This window comes from Balaenoptera ricei, chromosome 12 (assembly GCF_028023285.1).
Source record: "Balaenoptera ricei isolate mBalRic1 chromosome 12, mBalRic1.hap2, whole genome shotgun sequence".
Classification (NCBI taxonomy): Eukaryota; Metazoa; Chordata; class Mammalia; order Artiodactyla; family Balaenopteridae; genus Balaenoptera; species Balaenoptera ricei.
The window spans coordinates 10,296,183-10,319,031 of NC_082650.1; the positions used below are offsets into that span (position 1 = coordinate 10,296,183).

General features: G+C 43.1%; 1 protein-coding gene across 8 annotated transcripts in view; it reads right to left on the bottom strand.

Annotated features, from left to right (window-relative positions):
• ARID1B (AT-rich interaction domain 1B) overlaps positions 1-22,849 on the bottom strand; it is a 404,478-nt gene that overhangs the window by 37,481 nt on the left and 344,148 nt on the right. For 4 of the 8 annotated variants that reach the window (XM_059940934.1, XM_059940933.1, XM_059940936.1 and 1 more), the window contains 3 exons: positions 19,967-20,294; positions 17,982-18,110; positions 2,660-2,805 (listed from right to left, as the gene is read on the bottom strand). In XM_059940934.1, coding sequence (XP_059796917.1) covers positions 2,660-2,805; positions 17,982-18,110; positions 19,967-20,294 — 603 coding nt within the window. The remainder of the gene's footprint in view (positions 1-2,659; positions 2,806-17,981; positions 18,111-19,966; positions 20,295-22,849) is intronic. The other 4 variants (XM_059940940.1, XM_059940937.1, XM_059940938.1 and 1 more) reach the window with 1 other exon arrangement.

Sequence of the window (22,849 nt, forward strand, 5' to 3'; positions counted from 1 at the left end):
ACTGTCTGAACTCAGCAAAGGGGATGCTGGAATGCCGGCTACACAAAGCTGCTAACTGAGGTGCACAAAACCCCACTGGCCATCACTTGTATCATCTGCACCTTCTCCAAAAGTGTCCTTTGTTGGAGAAAATGCTTTGCTGTTGTCACCGGTAATTTATCTCCATGGGCCCAAACCAAGTAATCTGAGGTGGTGAGGATCCAAGCCATCTCTGGCCCATCTCTAGAAAAGTCAAGTGCACATCTTCAGACCAACACTCCTATCAGGAGCCACGCTGTCACATTCTGGGTTCCTTTGTCATTCCTGTTTCCCTCAGAGATTGTAACACAGTTATAGCAGATTCACATGTATCTATCAATAGAGACACAGTAAATGCTAAATCATCAATATTCCTTGGATATGCTGGATGATTACTTTCTATCAGGTAGCATTTGACTTAATAAAGTTGGAATCAAATCACATAAATGCGTAGAGGAAAATTTGATAAATGTTTAAATTATTAAAAATTCAATACTTCAAAACGCACAATGCAATAAAAAAAAAAAGTATACTACTAGTAGCCCATACAAAAGACTGTGAGGATAAATGGCCTTTCATTGAACATTTCCTCTGTATGAAATAACAAATAGCTGAATTATCTGAATAATAATAATAAAAAGAAACCCTCTCTGTGAATCTCCATTAAATTGGTTATTCCTCAGGAATACATAAATCTTCTTAGGCAGGGCATCTATTTGTTGTTGGTTATTTTTTGTGGCTCTGGGGTCCAAAGGGAAAAAAGGGAAAAATGAGTATTTCTAATAGTGGGTGAAAATTTATTGTGTAGTTTCAATGCTCTGAAGTAATTTTATTTCAGCAAGCCAGACAAAACACATAATGTCATAACCCAAATACACCATTACCTCGGACAGTGCTGGGAAGGGAAAGGGAAGCTTCTAGCTAATAGTTCAAGCTTTTTATCTTTCATTTCAAATGTAAAAACATCCACCTCGGGGCTTCCCTGGTGGCGCAGTGGTTGAGAATCTGCCTGCCAATGCAGGGGACGCGGGTTCAAGTCCTGGTGTGGGAGGATCCCACATGCTGCAGAGCAACTAAGCCCGTGTGCCCCAGCTCCCCAGCTGCTGAGCCTGCACTCTAGAGCCCGCAAGCCACAACTGCTGAGCAAGTGAGCCACAACTGCTGGGCCCGTGTGCCACAACTGCTGAGGCCCGCGTGCCTGGAGCCCGTGCTCCGCAACAGGGTTGGGATGGGGGGGGGGGGGGGACACTGCAGTGAGAAGCCCGCGCACTGCAGCTGGGAGTGGTCCCCGCTCGTCGCAGCTGGAGAAGCCCGCCCGCAGCAACGAAGACCCAATGCAGCCAAAAATAAATAAAATAAATAAATTTAAAACAACAAAAACAAAAACATCTACCTGCTGGGATGAATGCCTGTTTAACATCAGGAAGGGCTGTTGGATTTATTTATTTAAAAAGCTTCATTTTCACCAGTAGTTTCTATTTTTTCCTCTTCTATAAACTTTTAAAGAGAAGTAATCAGGGAATGGCACTATTAAATTAGACCCTAGAAACCAACAACCCTAGAAGCTCAGATGGGATGCAAGCCCAGCCTCTAGCTGTCTGTCCTTCCTGACAAAGAAACAACAGCTCCTGGGGCGTCTTTCAAAGATGGAGAGGTCAGAAAGGCAGCGAAAGGCAGAGGAAATGAAAAAAGGTAATAAGAAGGAGCCCAGCCTCTGACTCCACAGTGTTTTTCTAACACATCATAAAGCACTGCAGGACGCACAGCTGGCTATGCAAAGCTCTGTAGTAACTAAAGGAGGGAATCCTACCCAAAACGTCGGTGCCAGAAAAAGTTAACAGGTCAGGTGAAATACGTCATCGTTTTCTCATTTAAAGAGCAGTGCTCACCATCACTAGATAGTGGGCTTGTAAAGGGGTTCAGGACCTTGGGGGCCTAAGAACGTGGAACATTCGCACAGTTTTAGACATTTTTGTTATTTCCACAAACTGACAGCATACTCTTACTCCACTAATCAGATGGGATTTGGTTAAGAATGCAACTGTTGAGATCATAAAGTGTGCTGAAAAAATTAAACATCATGAAAAATTTAAAACAATTCATTTAAAAATGTATAATTTCTCAACAGAGACAGTCTATAAATAGCACCTATAAAAACAACTATTTTCATGTGTAAATTTAAAGGTGAGTTTCCCTAAATGAAAAAAAACTATTTCAAACACCCCCTTGTCCTGCCCTTCAATCATTTCCTCTGAAACATGAATTTTAAATGTTTATCTCTACCACTGTCAAATGGAGACTACAGACTTTGTCATGGAATCTTCCAATACTCCTAATAACGCCCAAAGACAAAAAGAGCTTAGTGTATATACTTTGCAAGCCATCTCCAATGACACTTGAAATATGTCCACGTGTTACACAAACACAGAATGAATAAAAATAATTTACATAAAATGTAATGTAATCCTCAAGTCTTAATAGATTGAGCAAGTATCCAAGCAGCAGAGAAGTAGTATGTTCCCCCTTTTCACCAAATGATCCGACTGCTTGGGTTGCTTTTATGCTCTCAGGGGTACCAGCCTACGAGGAGAAGAGGGAAGGGGGAGGGCAGCCCTCAGAGGCACAGAGCTGCCAAGGTTACCTGTCGAGCTGTTCACCATGTTGGGCGTCAGGCTGTAGGGGGGCGCTTGGGTGTTCATCAGCCCAGAGCTGTTGTTCATGGGCTGGCTGTAGGGAGAGCTGGAAGCCACGAGTCCACTCTGATTCATGCCGGGAAAGCCGCCTTGCCTATATGAAGAGAAAGCACATGCATACGTATCCTGACCACGCACAGTAGCAGCAGTTTACCCCGGCGGTCATTTCTCATAATGGCAGTCATTTATGCAAGGGGTGGGGCCATTATTGTTCTTGTTCCCTTAAAATAATTTATTTCTTGGACCGGGAGGCTGAACTCTACCGCTAAGTAATTATTTAATACACTATGTAAAAATTCCAAACAATGTAAGTTCCACAGATAACCATGTCCGGTGTTCCAGGTTATAATTTATATAGAGGAATATAAGCAGGAAAAGGGGAACTTGAAATAAGAACAGGAATTACAAAAGCAAGCAAAATTAATTTCTAACATTTAAAAAGATTTGACTCTTTATTAACACTACTTAATAGCCTCGCATCGAAAACCAAAAGTCGAGAAACAAAAAACGAATGGGCAGTGTGAAAATGTTGTTTAAAAACATTTTTCTTTGACCTAACTTTTCTGATATAATGAATACTGGAGAAAGCATTTCCAAAGCTCCCTTCAACATTCTGCGATTAGGTACTATTAAAAACACATCAATTTTCCTATATTAAAATTACACGGTAAACATCAGACTTCCACTTCTTTTGTAGGACGTCTCCTGTGACAGGAGACAGGGGAGCTTTTAGACTGGCTGTACGTGTCCCAGTAGGCTCCCAGGCACCCCTCCCCCACTGCTGTGCAGACTCATTTTTCTGGTGACTTAGTTTTGTTAGTTTTGTGCCTACGCTCTGCTCTGGGAAAGACAAACTTCTCTTCACTCTTGCAAAGAGGAAAAGGGTATTCTTTGATCTGAAGGAGACAACTGTCACATAATGTCATGTCTCTAACGGCTGGAATGAGACAGGGAAAGGTGGGGAGAAGAGGTTTAATTGTCCCAGGAAAATTACAATGCAAAAAGAAAGATGATGGCAATGTGGCAAAATCTTGAAAAGACTCCACTGTTGTAGTCAAGCTTTTCTTATGTAAATAGTATACATTTAAAAACTTATCAAAGTTTTGGCGACTAACGTTCACTCTTAGGAGTAGAGCTGATAGGAGAGGTAAAAATCCCCAGACACGTTGTTTATCTGTTCCAAACTAATTATAATTACAACCGCTCCACCTCCATTAAACTGTCATTTGGTGACTCTTAATGCATAATAGTAAAAAAAAATTTTAAGAGATTCTTTAAGAAATTAACATAAGTCATTAAAAAAATACTATTCTTTTTGTGTAGCTATTTTCAGTGGATTTAACTTTCTGCTTGGTAGAAGTTCAAACATGGTCTATCTGAAAATTCAAAGTAGCAAAGATTTGAGTGGTCTTTTCTTTCTTTTAAATATTTTACCAACCATTCAGAGAAGTTCTGTACAAACTAACACTTATGACGGTTTGGAAAGAATGTCCCAGAAGTCTGAGAGGCTACTGTTGTGAGTGAAGCTCTGGGAGGGAGGGAGTCTTACTTCTGCCCTGAACCACAGCTCACCTACCCCCCCTTCGAATAACTAACGCTGGTGGGACTAGACGGCAGTTCATTAGGGTGTGCCCAAGATCACCCAATGGCTTCCGATTAACCCCTAGGTCATCAAATACTTATAATACGCTGCCCAGCAGCTATGAACATACCCCTATATGGTTAGGGTCTTAAACATCAGCAGTGTAGACTGTTGGCATTGACTTCACTATCTTAGGTTCTCTTCTGAGGTGTTTCATTCAAAAAGACGATTTAGCATGCGTGTAACTGTTTCAAAGGAAAACAAGTAGCACCTGTGGGGACTGTCCTCTTAATTTCTTAGCTGATAAATCACCTGAAGAGCATCCTTAACTTATGAACAGGCTGTGTCTCGTGGAGACCACTTCCAAGCCAGTGATTGCTCTGACCTGTCCTTCAAGATCCAGCCTCATGGGCAGCCTCCTCTATGGAGGCCGCCCTTATTCTCCGACCTGGAAGCTCTGCCTTCTCCAGACTCTGTGCCTATATAGCTTTTTATAGCTTTATAGCTTCTGCATTTTCCTTTCTATATTAAAATAATTTGTGATCATGTTTTGGCTCTTATAGGTGTATATGCCTCCTGAGAAGTACAAATGAGCACATCACAGCTACTAAAAAGTCTTTGTTAAGTGAATGAATTGATAGAGAACATTATCATTGTGCATAGGCATTTTGAAAGATGGCCCCCTTTTCAAACTTCCACCAAATTCAGTGTCACGTGTGGTGAAACTAACGTGTATATAAAACTAACAGTTCCTTAAGCACACTTGTTTATAACTAAGGTGGAAAAAGAGAATCAGAGTATAAAATCCATCAGGCAGATGGTTCAATTAAGTAAACTCAAAGGCCCAACTCTAATCTATTATTTCTCCCCCAAGTCTGCACAGTTCATCTTCAATCACCGTAAGACGATGAAAGTGCACATCACAGAGGTTTTAAAAAATATACTTAAAATAACAAAAAGTTAAAGATTTAAAGGTCCATGTGGTGGATGTCAGTTGCTGGTTACAACGTTCCTCAATTAAACTATGCCTATAGTTTTAAGAGTCTGGTTGAAAAGCCAGGGCTCTGGACTCTGTCACTAGTGACACCTTCCACTGTCACTGGGATCCAGGGGGAAAATCACTTTGGCTCTCTTAGCCTCAGTTTTTACATCTGAACATGGAGGAACTGATAATGATAATAACATCAATAACTTATCAAGTACTTACAAATATGCGTGGCATGATTTCTAGGTACTTTACACATTTAATTTTTTAAGTTCCTGGAGGAAGGGAGGTGGCACTATGTTCACATACAGAGAAAGAAAATAAGGATCAGAGAGATTAAATAACTTGCCTGAAGACACACAGTAAGTGGCAGAAACAGAAGTCCCCAAGCCTGCTTTCAGCCCAGTATGCTATATACTTTCTCTCTAAGGGCCCTGTAACAACACTAACTCTCGATGAGACAAAGCAGCCTGTTGTGTTCTTTCCTTTTGTCTACCATACTCCTCTTTTGGTGTAGAAAGTGACAAATCAGAGCAGTGCCTTCCTCTGGGCTTCCGGGAGGGCTCACTCAGTGAGGTGGACACAGTGAGAGGTAGTGGAAGTGGACAGACCAGCCCCCTGGACACCGGCCTTGAGGAGGGAGTTTATCCTGGGTACTACGGGCCTCTTGCGTAGTACCCAAGCAAGGAAGGAGCTGAGAGGGAAACGGGCCTTCCCAGGAGAGCAGGGCACGTGCGGCCACGAGCATAGCACTTGGCCACCTGTCTAAATGGGGGAGAGAGCCAGTCTGTCATCGCCACAGAAGAAATCCTATTCATTACTGCTTTGGAAATGACTGCCAAGACTATTGGTAATTTTGAACAAGCAAAATGGGCTTGATACTAAAAGAGAGCTTTCAATGCCCTCTGTTGAATTTTGGAAATCGAGACAATTTGTTTTTTGGAAGGAAACATAAGATGGTTGCCTCCCTGACTAGGCCGAGCGCTCCAACTTACTGTGGTGTCACTGACATAAGAGCATTTCCAGGGCTCACAACAGAAAGCTGATTTGGTTGGGCTGACTACCATTACTAGGACCACAGCAGCCTCAGAAGATGTTGGTCGCTTTCCAGAGGCAGTGCTCACCGACTACCAGCTCTCTTTCTGACCACAGCAACATTTGGAATGCTCCAAATGGAATTAGGAGAGCAAAGACACAAGTCACCAGTTTTCTTGTTTTCAAAAGGAAACGAGAGCAACAAAACAAAAACAGGCAAAAATACAAACTGACATGAGGGAAATATTTTCAACGTAAAACCCTACCAAAACGTGAAGTTGTACCTGGAAGAGCAAAGTGCCCTACCTTGATCTTTGGGTCTGTGAACTGCTGGGATGTTGTTTCTAGCGGGTCTATGGGCTCAGATGGTTTTTGTTACGAATGACCGCTCTCCTGATGGCACGGATTCCTAACCCGCAATGGCTGTGGCAATGAATGCCCAATAACGTCTGGGGGTAGGGGTGATAAACATTGGAAAATAACGTTTTGTTGCTGTTATGCTGCTGAGGCAGCTACTGGACTGCGCCCTGTGGAACCGACTGTGTTGGGCGGTGCCACAAATCACAAGGCGCTTATTACCACGCGGCCCTGCGCTGGCTCGGGAGTCTCGAGGTGTGACGTAGGCGGTTGCTATGTAAACGTCCGGACTTGCAGAGTAACCAGAGGCACTTGAATTGGTCTTCAGTTGGGACTAGACCTAAGTGTTTAAGATCTGTCATTCCATGACAAAAAGCAGGTTATTACAACGAGAATGATTCAGAAGTGGAGCTGGCAAGCGCACTTCCCTCCAGCACTCCTCGGTCTACACACACACAAGTGGTTTCTCATAGCTCGTCCTTTTATTCACTTTGGAGATTTCTCAAACATTACACATTAATCTGCCGATAAAGGGGCTGGCTTTGGGGGAAAAAACCCAGAAGCAAATACCAATTTTAAAGTGACCATTTCCAATGGTTCACCGTGAAAACAGAAAGGAGAATACAGCTTCCCACCACAGTTTGAATTTAGCAGGTAAAAATGTCAGTATGAAATCCAATACAGAGTAACCACACATTTCTAAATATCGTGTTTTTAAGTCAACTACAATAAAAATTTAAAGTAAAATGAAGTCTGTATATGATTTTCGTGCTTTAAAAGAATATTTAGGCTATATTGTTTTAGCAATCACCACTATTTTTTCTCAGTAGGGATAGATTGGAAAGTGTGAAATGTTTATTTTGAAAATGAATGGATTTCTGATCCAGCTCTTTGGAGGAGGGTAGGGACAGACAGAAGAAACGCTTTGGAAATAGACACCACGTGAGTGAAGCCACTTTATATAAAGTCCTAGTGGCAAAGACACACGGAGAGAAGCTCCACTCTGAAGAATCCTAGCACTGAAAATATCATTCTTGAGTTATGCTCAAAAGGAACATAAAGCGGTGCATGCTTTATTGGACAACGGTATGACTGCCAAACATATGTATCTTTCTCTATACGTACTGTCACTATGGATGTAGTTTAAGTTATAAAGCCAGAAAAGACTGCTTACCGACAAAATAAATGAGACTAACACTAAAACTTTGGGGGTATTTTCCAATTAAGCCCAGTAGTTATCAGAACCAGGAACTTGAAACTCTGAAAAGCCCAATTCCAGCAGTCTAACCTCGGAGAGCTCCAATCGTATATGTAACATTACACAGGATGCCCTATTTTAATAAACACAAATAATCGGTTTTATAAACAAATAATTTGCACGTACGTGTCCAGATCACTGGCGAAACAGACTTTCAACCTAAGTTACACAGCAGCTCTTCCAAAGCAGTACCAAGAGGGACACATTCAGTCAAGATTATTTAAAATCTAATATCTGAAGAATGAAAATCACTAGCTTTGCCCCCAAAACAACACAATCAAAACAGAAGTGAAAGCTGTCCGAACTGCAGCCCATTTTCGGTGTGGCTAATCCATCAGTACACCTGTGACAGCAAATGCAACTGCAGTTCCAGTGGGGAAATAATGTTATAATCTCAACAAGCCAGTTGCTTTGGCTAGAAATCAACCCTGTGAAGGTAAAGTGGCGCTTATATCATTAAACCAAAGACAAAGAACAAATGCAAGTGCCAATGACTTAAAAATCTGTAGATTCCTAGAAAGATGCACAGCCACACACTACTTTTAGAAAAACGATCGCACCCCTTTCACTCAGGAAGGCATGCTATAATAACAAAATTAGTCAGAAATACCTTCTGTGTAGCTGACGGTTAGTCATGTGTTCATGATGGGTGTGGGAGGGGAAGGGGAGGAAGGAGCCCACCAGCAGGCCCAGAGAAAAGCAAACACGAGTCAAGTAACGAGAGCAGGGAGTATCCAACTGCAACCTCGCCGTGCGGATAAAGGAGAGGTGCACACACTGGGGGTGCTTATAATGAGGAGGTCAGAGCACGCTCCCTGAGGAAGGGATGCTGGCCCCTCTGACCCCCCTCCTCAGGTGAGATCTGAGGGATGGAAAGGGACTCAATCAGGTGAGGAGGGGAGGAGAGGAGAGGAGAGATTAAGAGATGAGAGAGAGAGGGCGGGGCCAGGTCACGTGGGGCTTACGGTTCCCTGGGGTTTCGCCTGTACCCTAAGAGGAGCCGGCAGAGACTAGGGGTTTAAGCAGGAGAAATGGCAGAAAAGGATGTGTATTTCAAAGGCATGGTCCTCTGGCTGGGGGGCGGCGGGGAGGTCACACCAGAGGCAGGAAGAACGAACGCAGGGCAACAGGTGTGTGGCCGTCACGCGAGTCCAGGTGAGAGAAGGTGGCGCGCGGAACCGGGGTGGGAGTGACGGGGCGCTGAGCGCTCCCTCAGAGGTAGACCGGCAGCACTCGGTGATGAGTCAGACATTGTGGGGAAAGAAAAGGTGGCCCGACGCCCCCTGGCTGCCCGGCTGCACAAGGGGAGGTGAGGGGTCGCTGCTGCGAGGGAAGACCCGCGAGAGAGGCGAGCTGCGCTCCGGACACGTGGGGTCTCAGCTGCCAGGAGGCCACGTCGCGGAGGCGGCTGGAGACCGGGGTCTGGGAAGCGGAGGACGAGTCCTTTCCCTCAGCCCTCCTCCCTAGGCAGGAACGCCCTTTACAATACTTCTTGGTCTGTTTTCTAAGATCCTCCCTGTTGTGACCATCACCTCTTTTCAAGGCAGCCTGTTCCTTTAAGGAGAGCTGAAGTGGGTATGATGACAGCAACAAATCAGCTAGAGCAACAATTACCAGTCACGTCCCAGCTATAAAGTAATAACTCCCCACACCCTTTGGTAATTGATACATTTAAGTTTTCTTTCTTTTTTTTTTTCCTTTAAGCATGGGCAAAGAGGAATGTAATAACATTCAACATCTCTATGAAAAAGGCCCTTTCAATAGAGGGGAGTAATGACTTTGTTAGCAAATTCTCCAGAACGGTCTTTAGTGAGTGTATATTTGCAGTTAACTCTTCAGAGCATAACTTCTCCCACGCGTGTCTCCGCCATGGGCCTATATAACGTGGCGTTGCCCACAGGGCCTCCCTCTGAGCCTAAAGCATTCCTCCTGGTTGTCTCCACCTTTCTCCAGAGAGCTGTATTTTCACCCCTGCATCTCAGTGAAGCTGTTTCCACCAAGCACGGAGGAATCCTGCATATTCCATCCTGAATCTCCTGAAACCCTGTAACATCAAAAACCTTGTTTCCCTCTTTGTTAACCATTTCCTGCAGACTTCTCAAAGGGCTCCAACCTGCCATCAGTTCTGCTCCTGGCACGCATTCTAAAACGGCACCTGTCGTGCAATTTCAAGATTCAGGACTTCCTTTTCGCTTCAGTGCAGGTAACCCGTTTTAGTTGTTCCTAAAGCAGCTGACTGATCTTCACCTTCTCTCTCAAAGCAGCCAGGAGAACAAACAGAGCTCTAGGCTTCTGAAGCGAGAGACTTCCTTGTCGGAGTGTGAAGAAAGTGCAAAAACTATCTGGCTCCTTGAATTTTGGTAATCGATAACTAAGAATGTTCTCTTCATCTCAAAGTTGATTTTGGTTTGTTAAACCCATTGTTCTGTTATTATGAACTGTTTACTGGCAATCATACAAAAATGAACTAAAAAACTCCCTTTTGAAGATGCTACATTCAGAGGTTTTGACATCAGCACTTCCTTCAAGGGCAGGGCGTTACGAAAGCCACAGGGGCAGCGCTGGGCCCCAAACCTGTCTTTTCCCTGCAAGAGGTGACCCCGGCACTTTGTTGGGTGGGTGCTGGCACCCGTGGCTTCCGACTGGCCTCTAACAAGACATAACTGGCACAGTTCCCTTGTCTGGCAAAAATGAGATCTGTTGAACCTTGTGAAAGAAAAACTAGTTGCCTCTGACGTCCCCCTTAGAAAGAAAAAAGTGCCCCTTTCTAACTGAGTTATATTAAAGATCTTTAAGAAAGTTTATCTTGAGATCATAATACCATTAAGACCTCGAATGATTTACAAAGAAGGCTATTCCTTCTCAGCGATAGGAGTTTCCACCTTTGCACCAGGACACTCCCTTCCTGGGTACAAGCTGTAAGGGAGAGCGAACTGACACGGGAATGGGTCTCCTTGGAGGTTTGGGCACCCCGACGCAGGCAGCAAATGGGCGTGGCAGATACTGAGGAGCCAAGTAGCAGGCAGCAACGAGCCGACCCCAGGGCTGTTTTAGGAGGGGACAATTGAGAAGGCACAGATCTCACGTGCATTCAGACTTCTTGTATCGTAATGGACCAGTCTGTCGGCTAAAAAAAAAAAAATGGAATTTGGGTCCTGAGATCCGCATCTCATACACTTTACCACAGCAACATTCTGTCAAACCCTCTAACAAGGAATGCACTTGTCCAGGGCCGCAGTGCCAGGAAATATATCAATATGGTTATTTCCAACTTACAAAAAAAATCCTCCTAAAATTCTTACAGATTTTCTGAGCTAAAGGTGGCCTTGGGCCGCAAAGTTACTTAATTTATTTCAGCAAAACACCGTTCAAAACTAGGGTAAAAAATGTTGCAAGAAAGGCCTGATAGCTGAGCAAAACTATAGTTCTTTACGTCCACACCAGGTGCTCTGCCCCAAGAAGCAGGAAGGGCAGGATCCAGCAAGTTCGCACTGGTAGGTATTTAACAATCAAAGGCAATCCAGTAAGAGTTAACTTTCAAAGCAAGGGACAAAAGCTTATGGTTTGGTTTTGTTTTTTAATCTATGTAATGGAAATGGAGTTCAAAATAAGAATGAAGGTCAAGATTAGGAGAGCCTCAGGGAGTTGCTCCCACAGGCTTAATGCTACCAGCTAAGAGGCCCTCTGGGCGGTCGGACAATGCAGCCCCCCACCTATGATCTTCACACGGTCACCCGTGACACCTCCCCAACCCCAGACCGGGATAGACCAAGACCCGGATCACAGCCTCTTCATCACATACAAACTGTTCTTGTTGCCTTCAGCCCCAAACCCTGCTGAGGTTATGAGATTTCAGACCGAGAACAACTTGACACTTCCTGGTTTCAACCTGAAAGCCTTGCAGGTTGGTGCTGAGGCCAGTGGTACTACCTGAGACAAATGTGGTCTCAGCACTCCTACCTTTAACAACTCTGAAGAGCTGGGATTGGCTGGGCTGTGCTGCTGATTTTTTCCAGTGACGGGTGGACTGTAATGCTGATTCTAGATGTGATGTTCCCAGTTTGTCCGGTGTGAGTATGTGGTATGTGGGGGAAGAGATGTTAGTGGGCCCGTGAGGTTAGAAAGGAAGACAAGTGGCCTGGATGAGTAAGTCTGGGCACACACTCCACTGATGGAAGACTTGTCCGGTTAATCAGAGCTCCAACCCGATACACACATCACTGAGAGCTCTCTTAGGCGTAAGGACGGCACCCAGCTGGGAGAGGTGCAGACTGGGACGTGGATACAAGACATTCTGAATAAAGAAGGCAGTTCTAGGAATGGAAGGGAACTTGGAATATCTCAGAGTATCAGGAAGATACTGATATCTGAGAGGATGCTCAGAGGTAGAAAGTGAGACAAAAGGTCGCCAAAGCCTGAGTCACGGTATCAGGTGTGTTTAAACATCAGTTCCTTCTAATTCTATCCAGTGTCCCCAGCTCTAGTCCGGTATTTTCTTCAGTCAGCGTCTATCAGGTACAAAGCACGGGCTCTCCGAGCCTGGGCTTTCCTGCGTCTTCCCTCTGTGTTTTTCACTAGTGCTCCTCAGCAGCAGGAATCCCTGATGCAATCCCCAGATTTGTGCTGGCCTTCTACACCAGGATCACCCAGTGGGTTTATAACAAATACAGGCTCACGAGCCTCACCTGGAGTGAGGCTGGGGTGAGGGTGTGTGTGTATATTTAAAAATCTCTCTAGATAACAACCAGCGGTTTAAGGAACTTCACAGACTCTAGTCCATTAAAGGTTTGCTGTACATTTCATACTTTGATTCCTTGGATCTCATTAAACTTTGGATCTCATTAAACTTTAAAAAAAAAAACTCTCTTGGTATTTTAAAAATTAGTGTTTTACTACTTTTTGATTTGAAGACTAATAAATGTACTTTATGGCTGCTATAATAATTCCGGAACTCTGAAAGATTTGGTTGAAATCATAATCTTAAAATACCAACACAGCAATATGCATTCAAATTCTAAATTTTGAAGGCAAAAAAGGAGCTCAAAATTAAAGCATAGCGTTTAGATGTTAAAACAAAGGCTAACATTTAATTGTAAAAATTAAAACTCTACTTAAGCCTTTGAAATCTTTTCGCTTTGTCTTTCAATAACATGACTTTTCAAATCATAGCTATTATTTTAATACCTAATTGTCCAAAATCCAAAGGGCTACATTCTTAGTTAACACAGATCACTCACAGCTCTTTAAGCCCATGGACCCACTATAACTGAGGCTGCACACACATGCGTTTTCGCCCCCTTCTCATTGATGTGTTAATGCACTATCTCCATTACTGTGTTTCCACATCAGTGCCTCCTAGCCCAGCAGCAGACTGAGTCATACAGGCTTCAGAGGAAAAAAACAGAGAAAAAGTGCCTTGCTGGCAAATAGCAACAGGGGAAATGAATTATAAATACACCCCACTAAAGAAGAGTTGCTGGAAGCTGTGGGGGGGGGGGGGGAGGATGGTGCACATAAGACACAGGTCTAAGCGTCTACGTAGGCCCAATCCACCAGGGTCTGTACGTGCAGCCAGCTGTTCCCAAGCAGAAGAACCACTGCTCAGACTCTCACAAAACATTCAGCCACGTCAACATCAATTGTTAGGCTGCTACTGGTCAAGCTACCTTATGGTTAAGACTTCATGAAATTTATTCACCCTGTTAAAGAGTGGCTAAGATTGGAAAATAATATTAATTAAAATCCCTAATCTCCTACTTTACTAAAAACAAAAATATTTAAAAACGAATTTCAGTTATCCTAGCTTTTGGTATGACTTGAGATGTAAGTCTCCAGACTCAGGGTTGTGATATTCAGTATAAAAATTCCCTCCTCGGCAGGAGAAATGAGACTTTTCAAATTGACTCATTTTTGCTCTTTTTTTTTTTTTTAAAAAAAACTAAGAAGTCTGAGAGTCTTCCTCTGTCTGATATTAAGTTGGTTCAATGGGGAGTCTTTCAGGGACAGAAGACGATGACAGATATTGCTTGTATCAGCATCACGTAGGTGTATGCATTTATCTGGGTAAAAATGCCAACTTCTGTTTCTACTCTTGCACGACTCAGAATCCTAATTTTAACAGCTACACTCCAGTCTCAAGAATGCAACATGTTAAAGCGCCACTGGTGGGCAATTGAAGGGTGAAAAGGACAGAAATTCAAACCCAACTGTGTGCCATCAAGTAAACTGTCGCTTCACTTCATAAGGTGTGTGGTTCCAGAAACAAACGACTCATGATGTGCAGGGAGTCTGAGTGGAAAGCAGCAAAGCGCTCCCTTCCTTTCAGATGCAACAAAGGCTGAGCTAAAGAAAAACAATCCAGACTTCGATGCAAGAAATAGGATCTCCAATAAGACACTGATTAATGTTTGCTTTCTACTAGTATCAATAGATTTGCCGTTAGACATGAGGGGGAAGTAAAATTAAGAGATTTTTTTAAAAAGGAAAATCTACAGAGACAGCACTAAGTAGAAGGAAGAGCAAAAGGCCTAGGAGACAGGGCCCTGGGGTCGACTTTGCCCCGCCTGTAACTAACTAAATAACCCATGGCAGGTAACTTTGTAGATCTTGGTTTCCTTCATCATAAAATTGAGGGGTACAGACTGGATGCCATCTAAAATCTTTCCAGCTCTAAAATTCTATTATTGTACAACTGAAATTCTATATCCTCTTGGAACCTATCCTGGTGAAAATATTATTATCCTAAAGATCTGTGCCAGGACTTTGACACAAACCATCTCAAGTCACCGAAGACTTGATTAAAGTTGAGATATAGGGGGTGGCTCACTTCAAGGAATCAAAATCTACCATGGCTTAAAGGTCTAGGGCTTGCCAGGCCTTCCGTAAGTTCACTGAAGTCATGCATTATCCTTGGAGCTCATTTCCAAGAAAAAAAAAAATCTGGATAACGCTGAAATATCCAAATCCACAGATCAGCTATATTGGGCAGAGATGTCAATTGTCAGACAATACCAGGTGACTGCCACCTAGAATGAAAGAATGAATGCAAAACACACTAAATGACCAAGGGAAATTTTTTTTACGTGTGTGTGTGTTAAGCATAGAGGTCAATCATTCAAAAACTATGAAGGACTATGTTATAGCCTGGGATTCATGGAAATGCTTCTTTAGAAGCAGTAGGCCGAAGTCTTTCCTAAACTTCTGGCCAACCTTGGCTCGTCTGAGCTTCGACAGTGTCTCAGAGTCCTTCCGACACGATGCTGCAGACAGCCATCAGAACTGGACTGAAGATGAACGGCATCCGCCAGCCCTGACTAGGCTTTTAGTAAGACAACTAGTATTTCCCACTCTCTGTTTCTCATTACTTCAAAAGAATAGAACATGATCTAGAAATGCTTTAAAACTGAACACAGAAAGGCATCTTCTGAGTAAAAAAGTACATCAAATGTGTATGGGGGGAGGTCCTGGACAGATATTACACATAAATTGCTTATTTCAAATTATTGTATAGTCTTAATCAGCTAATCTAGTACCTGAACAGTACGATTCATCACATTCTATTGTAAATTGTCTGAAAATCAAAACGAGGGAGTCCTTTACTCAAAAGGTGACAAAGAAAAAACAATTCATCCATATGTTCCTTAACTTATTCACCGCAGCAGCTTTACTCTCACAATGTCACTCTTAAAAAAGGAATTAGTAAAACAGCTTCTAACAAGTTTAATCTGTGTGTTTTTTCCTCTATATTATTTTACATCCAACTAGCTGAAAAAGCCTGAAGCATAATTGCCATAATCCTTCATTTCTGCAGTTAGCTTTCTGTCTCTAATTGCGCACACACGCACACACACACACACACACACACACACACACACACACTCCCTCCCTCCCTTCATCACTAATTTGTCTTTTTCAGATTCTTTCTTAGGCTCTAGGCCCTTTGGGATTCTGACTTGAGAAAGAAGTCATTATAACCAACTCTGTGAATATTGTGTTTCTGAAAGGCTTGGGCCACTTCTTCCTGAGAGACTGCCATTTAGTGGACTGGCTTTTCAAGTTGCCAACCTAACTTTAACCTGACAGAGCTATCAATGGGGAAAGAAAACAAGAACAAAAGCAAAAACACAAGTTTGCTGCAATGAGCTGTTAAGTAAAGCAAAAACATGTTGAAAATCAAATTTCCTAACCCGTAGCAGTGAAACATGTACTATACATGTTTTCTCACATTCAAGCTTCTACTTTTTTTTTTAAAAAAAGGGCACAACAGGTTATGTATATTGCAAAGTGCAAAGGAAGGAAGATTTAAAATAGAAATAAAACTTTTTCTTTCTTTTTTTAGAAAGAATAGTGTAAACGCAAATGGCAAAATTCAAAGCTAACACAGATGGGGCTGCAAAGATGAGCCTTTGCCAACTGTGCTTCATACGATTTACAAAGAATCACTCCAACATCTTCCTTTTTCTTATTTTTAATTAAGGAGGAGGTGGTGTATTCTAAGGAAGCTATCTGGATGCTGCTGGCTGAAATGCAGATTTGATCTTCCCGTGCTGGTTAGCTAACATTGATTTTCTGCCCCGGTGGAAGACATTTTACTCTGATGCATGCCATTTAAATTCATTTTACACAGCTGCTTAATGTGGCTTGGCAAGACACAGCCAAACTAGCGTTGTGGGTCTAAATAGGACTCCTGAGTTGGTAAAGGACAGATCCTATGGATTAGCAGCTGATGATAAATGCTTTTCTCCCCCCACTGTTATCTTCCTACTAACTCATGAAGTGACCTTGAAAGTAGCACAAGAAAGGAAAAAAGAGGAAAGACGATTTCTCCAAAATAAGTATGTTTACCTCATTCTATGCTTATTTCACTTTTAGGATTATGTTTACAGAATTCTTTATTTGTTGGCCCACATTTAGGACCATGTTTACAGGATTTAGAACTCTCAATTGCAAAATTATCATTTGCTCTTGTTGCCTAAATAAATGTATATTGAATATAAAGCTATAAGAAAGCTCTCTGTGTCATGCATTCATAACAAGTAGTGAAAACACAGTTCTGTAAGTTTAGTCTTTAAACAAAGCTAGTTGATTGTTTCCGGTTTTATTTTACAAAATTGTTGTATCTTTCTGCTGAAACTAACTCCTTAACACTATTCAATCTACGTGAGATAATCTTATTATTACTACATGCTAAATGATATCAGTAAAAATATTTTTGCTTAGATAACACTCAATAATAATATACTTTGAGTATTTACTAACCTAAAGACAGTGACAGGCTGATATTATAGTTTTGTAGTGGGAAAGAAGAGAGATACTTTTTGTTGCTGTATGTAATTCCTGTGTCGAAATTGATAATAATATGGCAACACTGTGTTTAGAAAAAAAATTCTGTGTTGCATTATTTGGTTGTATTCTCCTGGTGACTTTAATATTCTAAACCTCCTTGGGAGAAGGAAATAATAGAAATCGTTGGCGCAGATGTCTGCTCAGTGGTGATGCCACGAGGCCCCTCGCAAGTCCTATTAAGAACCTAAGCCCTGCCTCCTGCAGTGGGGCTCCATGGGGCCACCGCACTCTGAATTCAGGGCGAGCGTGGAAGCAGGTCCCTGTAGTGGCAGGAATGACAATAACACAGGCATGATAACGGTGCTACACAAGTCCTAGACGACACAACGACAACAGTGGGGGACATGACGCCGGAGTAGGTGACTTCATTACTTTTACGTAGATAAAAGTTTTTGTTTCCGTCTCAGGCACGAAGGAAAGAAGCCATGCCGAAGCCATGCAAAGACAGGATCTGGGGGACGGCATGCAGGTCTCCACCAAACTACCACAGTACTGCTGGTGAGAATGAAAAACGAAACAGAACAAAACAAACAAAAAACCCAAAACAAACAAAAATAAACAAAAGACAGCCCCCTCTGAGATGGATTTCCTTTTAGGTCTTTCACTCTCTTACTTTGGGTGTTCCTTTCGCAGCCAGATGGCATGTTCATTAACAGTTTAAAAAAAATGCCCAGGACCCACAGCAAGTCAGGGCATGTTGCTACCTACCCGTACTGGTCAGGCTGGTTCATCATGGGAGCCTGAGAGGTGCCATAGTTGGGGTGCTGGGAAGAAAACATGGGGCGTCCGCCAGCCCCAGACTGGCTGGGATAAGCAGGCGACCTAATGTATGGTGGCCTAAAGTAGAACAGAAGAACAACTTCTTTGGATTTGTTCTGTAGACAAGTAGGAATCCCCCTGTCCACTATGTTATTTCCACACATAGGTGTGGAGGTTACAGAATGTGGCATAAAATACTCTGTACCATGCAGCTGCCTGGCAGTGGAGCTGGAGAACAATCCTTCAAAAAAAGGGGGAGGGAGGGGGACAGGGCAAAGGAGAGAGAAAAGTAAGATTCTCAGATCTAGTCTCAGTTTTACAGTTCTGAAGCATAGCTTTGACTTTGGTAAAAGCCAAAAAATAAACAGTCTCCATTTAAACTCCTGGAGAGCTCTGGTGGGCGGAATGTGAAGGTGAGGCTTTGGAATGGTCTACCGATTAGAAATAGAAAATGAAAATGCATGGATGTGTACTTATACATTAACTTATATAGAATTATATATAAACTGATTCAGAAAGGGAGCACAGCAAGGCTTTTTAATCAAACAATTATGCCTTCATCTCTACAGTTATCTTCTTCCCAGATCACTATCCAAGGCTTCATGTCAAATGCAATCAAGTACTTTTCTCCTTAAAAAGGAAATAACTTGTGCTTTTTGAGTTGTGACAATGGACAATTCATTTAAACCTAAATTAGAACTTAACTGGACCAGCCAAACCAGTCCTCACGGACAGGTTTATTAAAACATTTTCTCTACAGCCTGCATAGGTTCAGTTCAGAGGTATAGTGCTGGGGTTCAGAAGATCCTAAATAATTGTAACGTGGATGAGAGGGTGGGGGGGAGGGAGAGAGGGAGAGGGGGAGAGGGAGAGGGGGAGAGAGAATATGACTGACTTTCATTTTATTATGTGGAGCAAACAGTGAGACTGGAAGGGTCCCTAAAATTCCCAAATAGCAACTTCAGAGGAAAAGCAACAAAGGGATACATTTAAACACACACACACACACACACACACACACACACACACACACACAGCTCTTATTTCCCTTTGACAAACTCAGAATCTTCTCTCTTTTCTTCTGAAGATACCGTATGTTCATACATATCTTTCAGTGTCCTTTGTTTTAAAACATACCTTGACATATGTTAAACATAATTCAAACATTTTTACATGTGAGTCTTTTAAAACATATTCACTTTGCCTCCTAAATTTTAATTTCAGTTATTTTTATACAGGTCAAGTATTTACTTCAAGAATTAATTTTAAAATTCAGGATTAAAAACAAGTAAGTAGTTGAGGCTAGAGCCTTTGCTCTATCAACTTAAAGTTTCGGAAATATAATCCTTGTTTTATCAACCACCTTTTGGTTTGGACAGAGAGAGAGCTATGCCCAGAAAAATAAAATACAACATAAGAACATGAAGTAATAAATCTCACACATATACATTTAGACAAACACACACAATACACATATGTACACATACAAAGTTTCTATTTTAATAAAGATTTTTATGGTGAGGTAAAAAAAAAAGAAAAAAAGGGAGAAGTTCTTTTTGAATGTTTTAGATTTTAGCCAGCTTTTAGGCTCTAGAATTTCCTGCCTAAACCTCACTGTGTTAAGTGGAACCACAAAGACACTCGCCATGCCACTGGCTCTAGGTTGCTTGGTGCAGTGACTATTCACAGCCATTTCAAATAACCTCCCACAGCTGACTTGCCCACCAATGATTCCTTCTTCCATGTCTCATACAACATGATCTATTATTTACTTCTCTGACCTTTATGGTACAGAATATATTTAACACAAAAGGAATGGCCAAGCCAAGGGACCCTCTGCTGCTCTCCACCCCCGTGTGAGCCGGGGATGACGCAGCTCTGGGCTCCACATGTGTGCACACATCCACACACAGACCGCCCGCCCGACGGCATACCTGCTTTGTGCCGAGTTCGCAGCGGCCTGCATCACTGCGGCAGCTGCCTCCTGTGCCTTACGGTTCACGGTTGGCATTGGTGGCCCCATTCCTGGCCCTCCCTGCTGAGACATGCCAGGAGAACTAGGGGTCATGCTGCTCATATTTCCAGGAAAGGGTCTGTTCTGCATCCCAGCTGATGGCATTCGTCCCAGGGGCATAGCACCACACGGCTGGCTTGGCCCTTGTCCATGCATCTGGCTGTTGGCATTGATGCCCATGCCGGGCCCTGGGCCGCTGTAGCTTGCACTGGGCACCCCACTATATGTTGGGGGTCTGGAGTAGTTACCTAAACAAAAATCAAACACAAATTAAAGCCTTTTACTTAATATTTGAACTTGTGAAAACATTCCCTGGAAACACTTCGTGTCCAACAATGTGATCAACACAGAATATTAGTCATTATCCTCATTAACCCTTTCCCCTATTGGCGCTGATGAGGTTGGCAGTCTCAAAATACGCTCTCTCTGCACATTGCAAAGGCAAAGAGCCACACAGGAGCACTGTAACATGGAGGGAAACCCAGGCTGATCACTGAGACCATCCATGAATGGACACGGGACGCTAGTGCTGAGTGGTGCTTTAGCACATCCAGCACCTCGTACTCTTACCAAAATTTAACTGCAGTAAGTATTTCAGCCCCAAGTCCGCAGGTGAACACCAGTCTGAGACTGCACCACTACAACACTACCACGCTGGACAGTTACGATAAAGGGTTCAGAAGGTGTAAGAAAACAAGCACATGTGGTCAAAATTACCCTTCAAAACCCCACGGGAGGTATCATGTGGAAATGCGACATTAATCCAGCACAGCCGGCTTTTCTCTGGTGTCTGGAAGACTTTTTTTGTTTGAGCACCAGATAAAGTGGCTGGTTTGCACTTGATGCCACGTCTTATGAAATACGTTTCAAGCACTGGCATGGCACTCAGCCCAGCGAGATGGTGGCACTATGGGAAGCAGGCAGGGTCCCAGACCGAGATAAGCGTCCACAGTCTCGCCTCCCATCTCTGCTCACGTGGGGCACGTGCTCACGGAGTAGAATGGCCTGGACTAGTTCAGTAGTTTTGTTTTCTCTCTCCTTCCACACCTTTTATTTTGATTGAGTGCACATAAACTACATTCAAGTAAATTGAAGGCATATATAATGCCACTTCATTAATAATAATTGCTGAACCATACTATGTATGAGACATTGGGCTAAGGGCCTTGCATCAATGATTTCATTCTTTTCTCCAATAATTATATGAAATGTAGATACGACCATGACTCCACTTACAAGTGAAGAAAGTCGACAGCTAGTAGGTTAGGATTCAAGCTCAAGCAAAATGATTATGGAACCCATGTAATTAACCAATAAAATACGCTGCCTCCCAATAAGTTACTGTTGAAATGAAATACATGCAAAAGGATAAGTGTCTGTACAATACGGATTAGTGTTTCTCCAGCTGTCCTTACTACTTTCTGGAAGAATCTCCTCATCTATATAACATAACTGTTCTAGGCACAGGGGATGTAAAGTTAAATAAAATGCAATTCCTGTACTCAAGAAGCTCACGACCTAAGTGTGTGTGTGTGTGTGTGTGTGTGTGTGTATAAGGTGGAGTAGCAGGGGTAAGATGAGAAAAAATACAAACACAAAAACAAAAAGATAATGCACTGTGAAAAGCGTAAGAGAAAGAAGAATAAGTCTGTGTCGGGTGGGGATGCGGGGGGCTGTCCATGGTCGGGGGTTGAGTGAAAGTCTTTGAAAAACCACCTTGGGTCGCAACCCAGGCGTCCGTATGGGGCAGGCTTTGGGATCTGGGAGAACTGGGGCTGAGGGAAGCCTCCATATATATACTGACCATGTGACCTTAGCTAAGTTGTTTTAACCTTTCTTTGTTTCATTCTCTTCTCTGTAAAACAGAGATAATCCTCTTCAATACTGTCTACTTGAAGAGTTGTCGTTAGGATTAAATGACATAACATGTAAAGTATCTCAAACGTGAGTGCAAAAATGGTAGGGGGTTACTGCTGGATGGTGATTAAGGCAGAAGAGGGCAGGGAGCGCCTGTGGAAGAGGCCGTGGACAACGGCACAGACAGCGAAAGGGCAAACTCAAGAGCAAGTCACTGCTGAGCTTCGTGTGGCCGTGAGAAGGGGACAGAGGGAAGAGGCCCCCGTATATCAGGCTTCCAAGCCCGGGACCTGTTCTGAAGGTGAGAAGGAGCTTCTCCAGGTTTTCCAGCAGAAATTGGACTGGATTAGTAACAACAATAAAAGCCAGCAATTGGTATTTACTGTGTGCTAAGCTCAGTTTCGAGTTCTCTGCATTATGTCCTTCAGTGCTTACATCAAGCCTAAGAGGTCCCTGTCCTTACCATCCTCACTTTAGGGAGAAGGAGCCTGAGGTGCGGGATGTGGAGTGGCCTGTCCCAAGGTCACGTGGCTAAAATGCCTCAGAGCCACAGCCTGCACCGGGGCTGTCCACTAGCCACACCCCTGACCGGCCTCTCAAATACTTAAGGAAAACCACACTTACATTACATTATCATCACAGTCGTGAAAGCAGGTCTTCTCAAGTGCAGACCACCTACAAATCTGCAAGAAGCCCAGACTATTCAGCACTGACTGGTATTTGCTCTGTTAGGTGCCTCACGTGGCTGTCTATGAAGTGTATTACTCACTGGAGACGGTGTGAAGGTCACTGTTCACACAGACCACGGGCCGGGCACACCTTCTGTAAAGGGCTGGAGACTAAATACTTTAGGCTTTGTGAGCTAGATGGTGTCTGTCAAAACTAAACTGCCACTGCAGCCCTAACGTGGCTGGAATCAACACACACACAAACGGGAGCCCCTGCG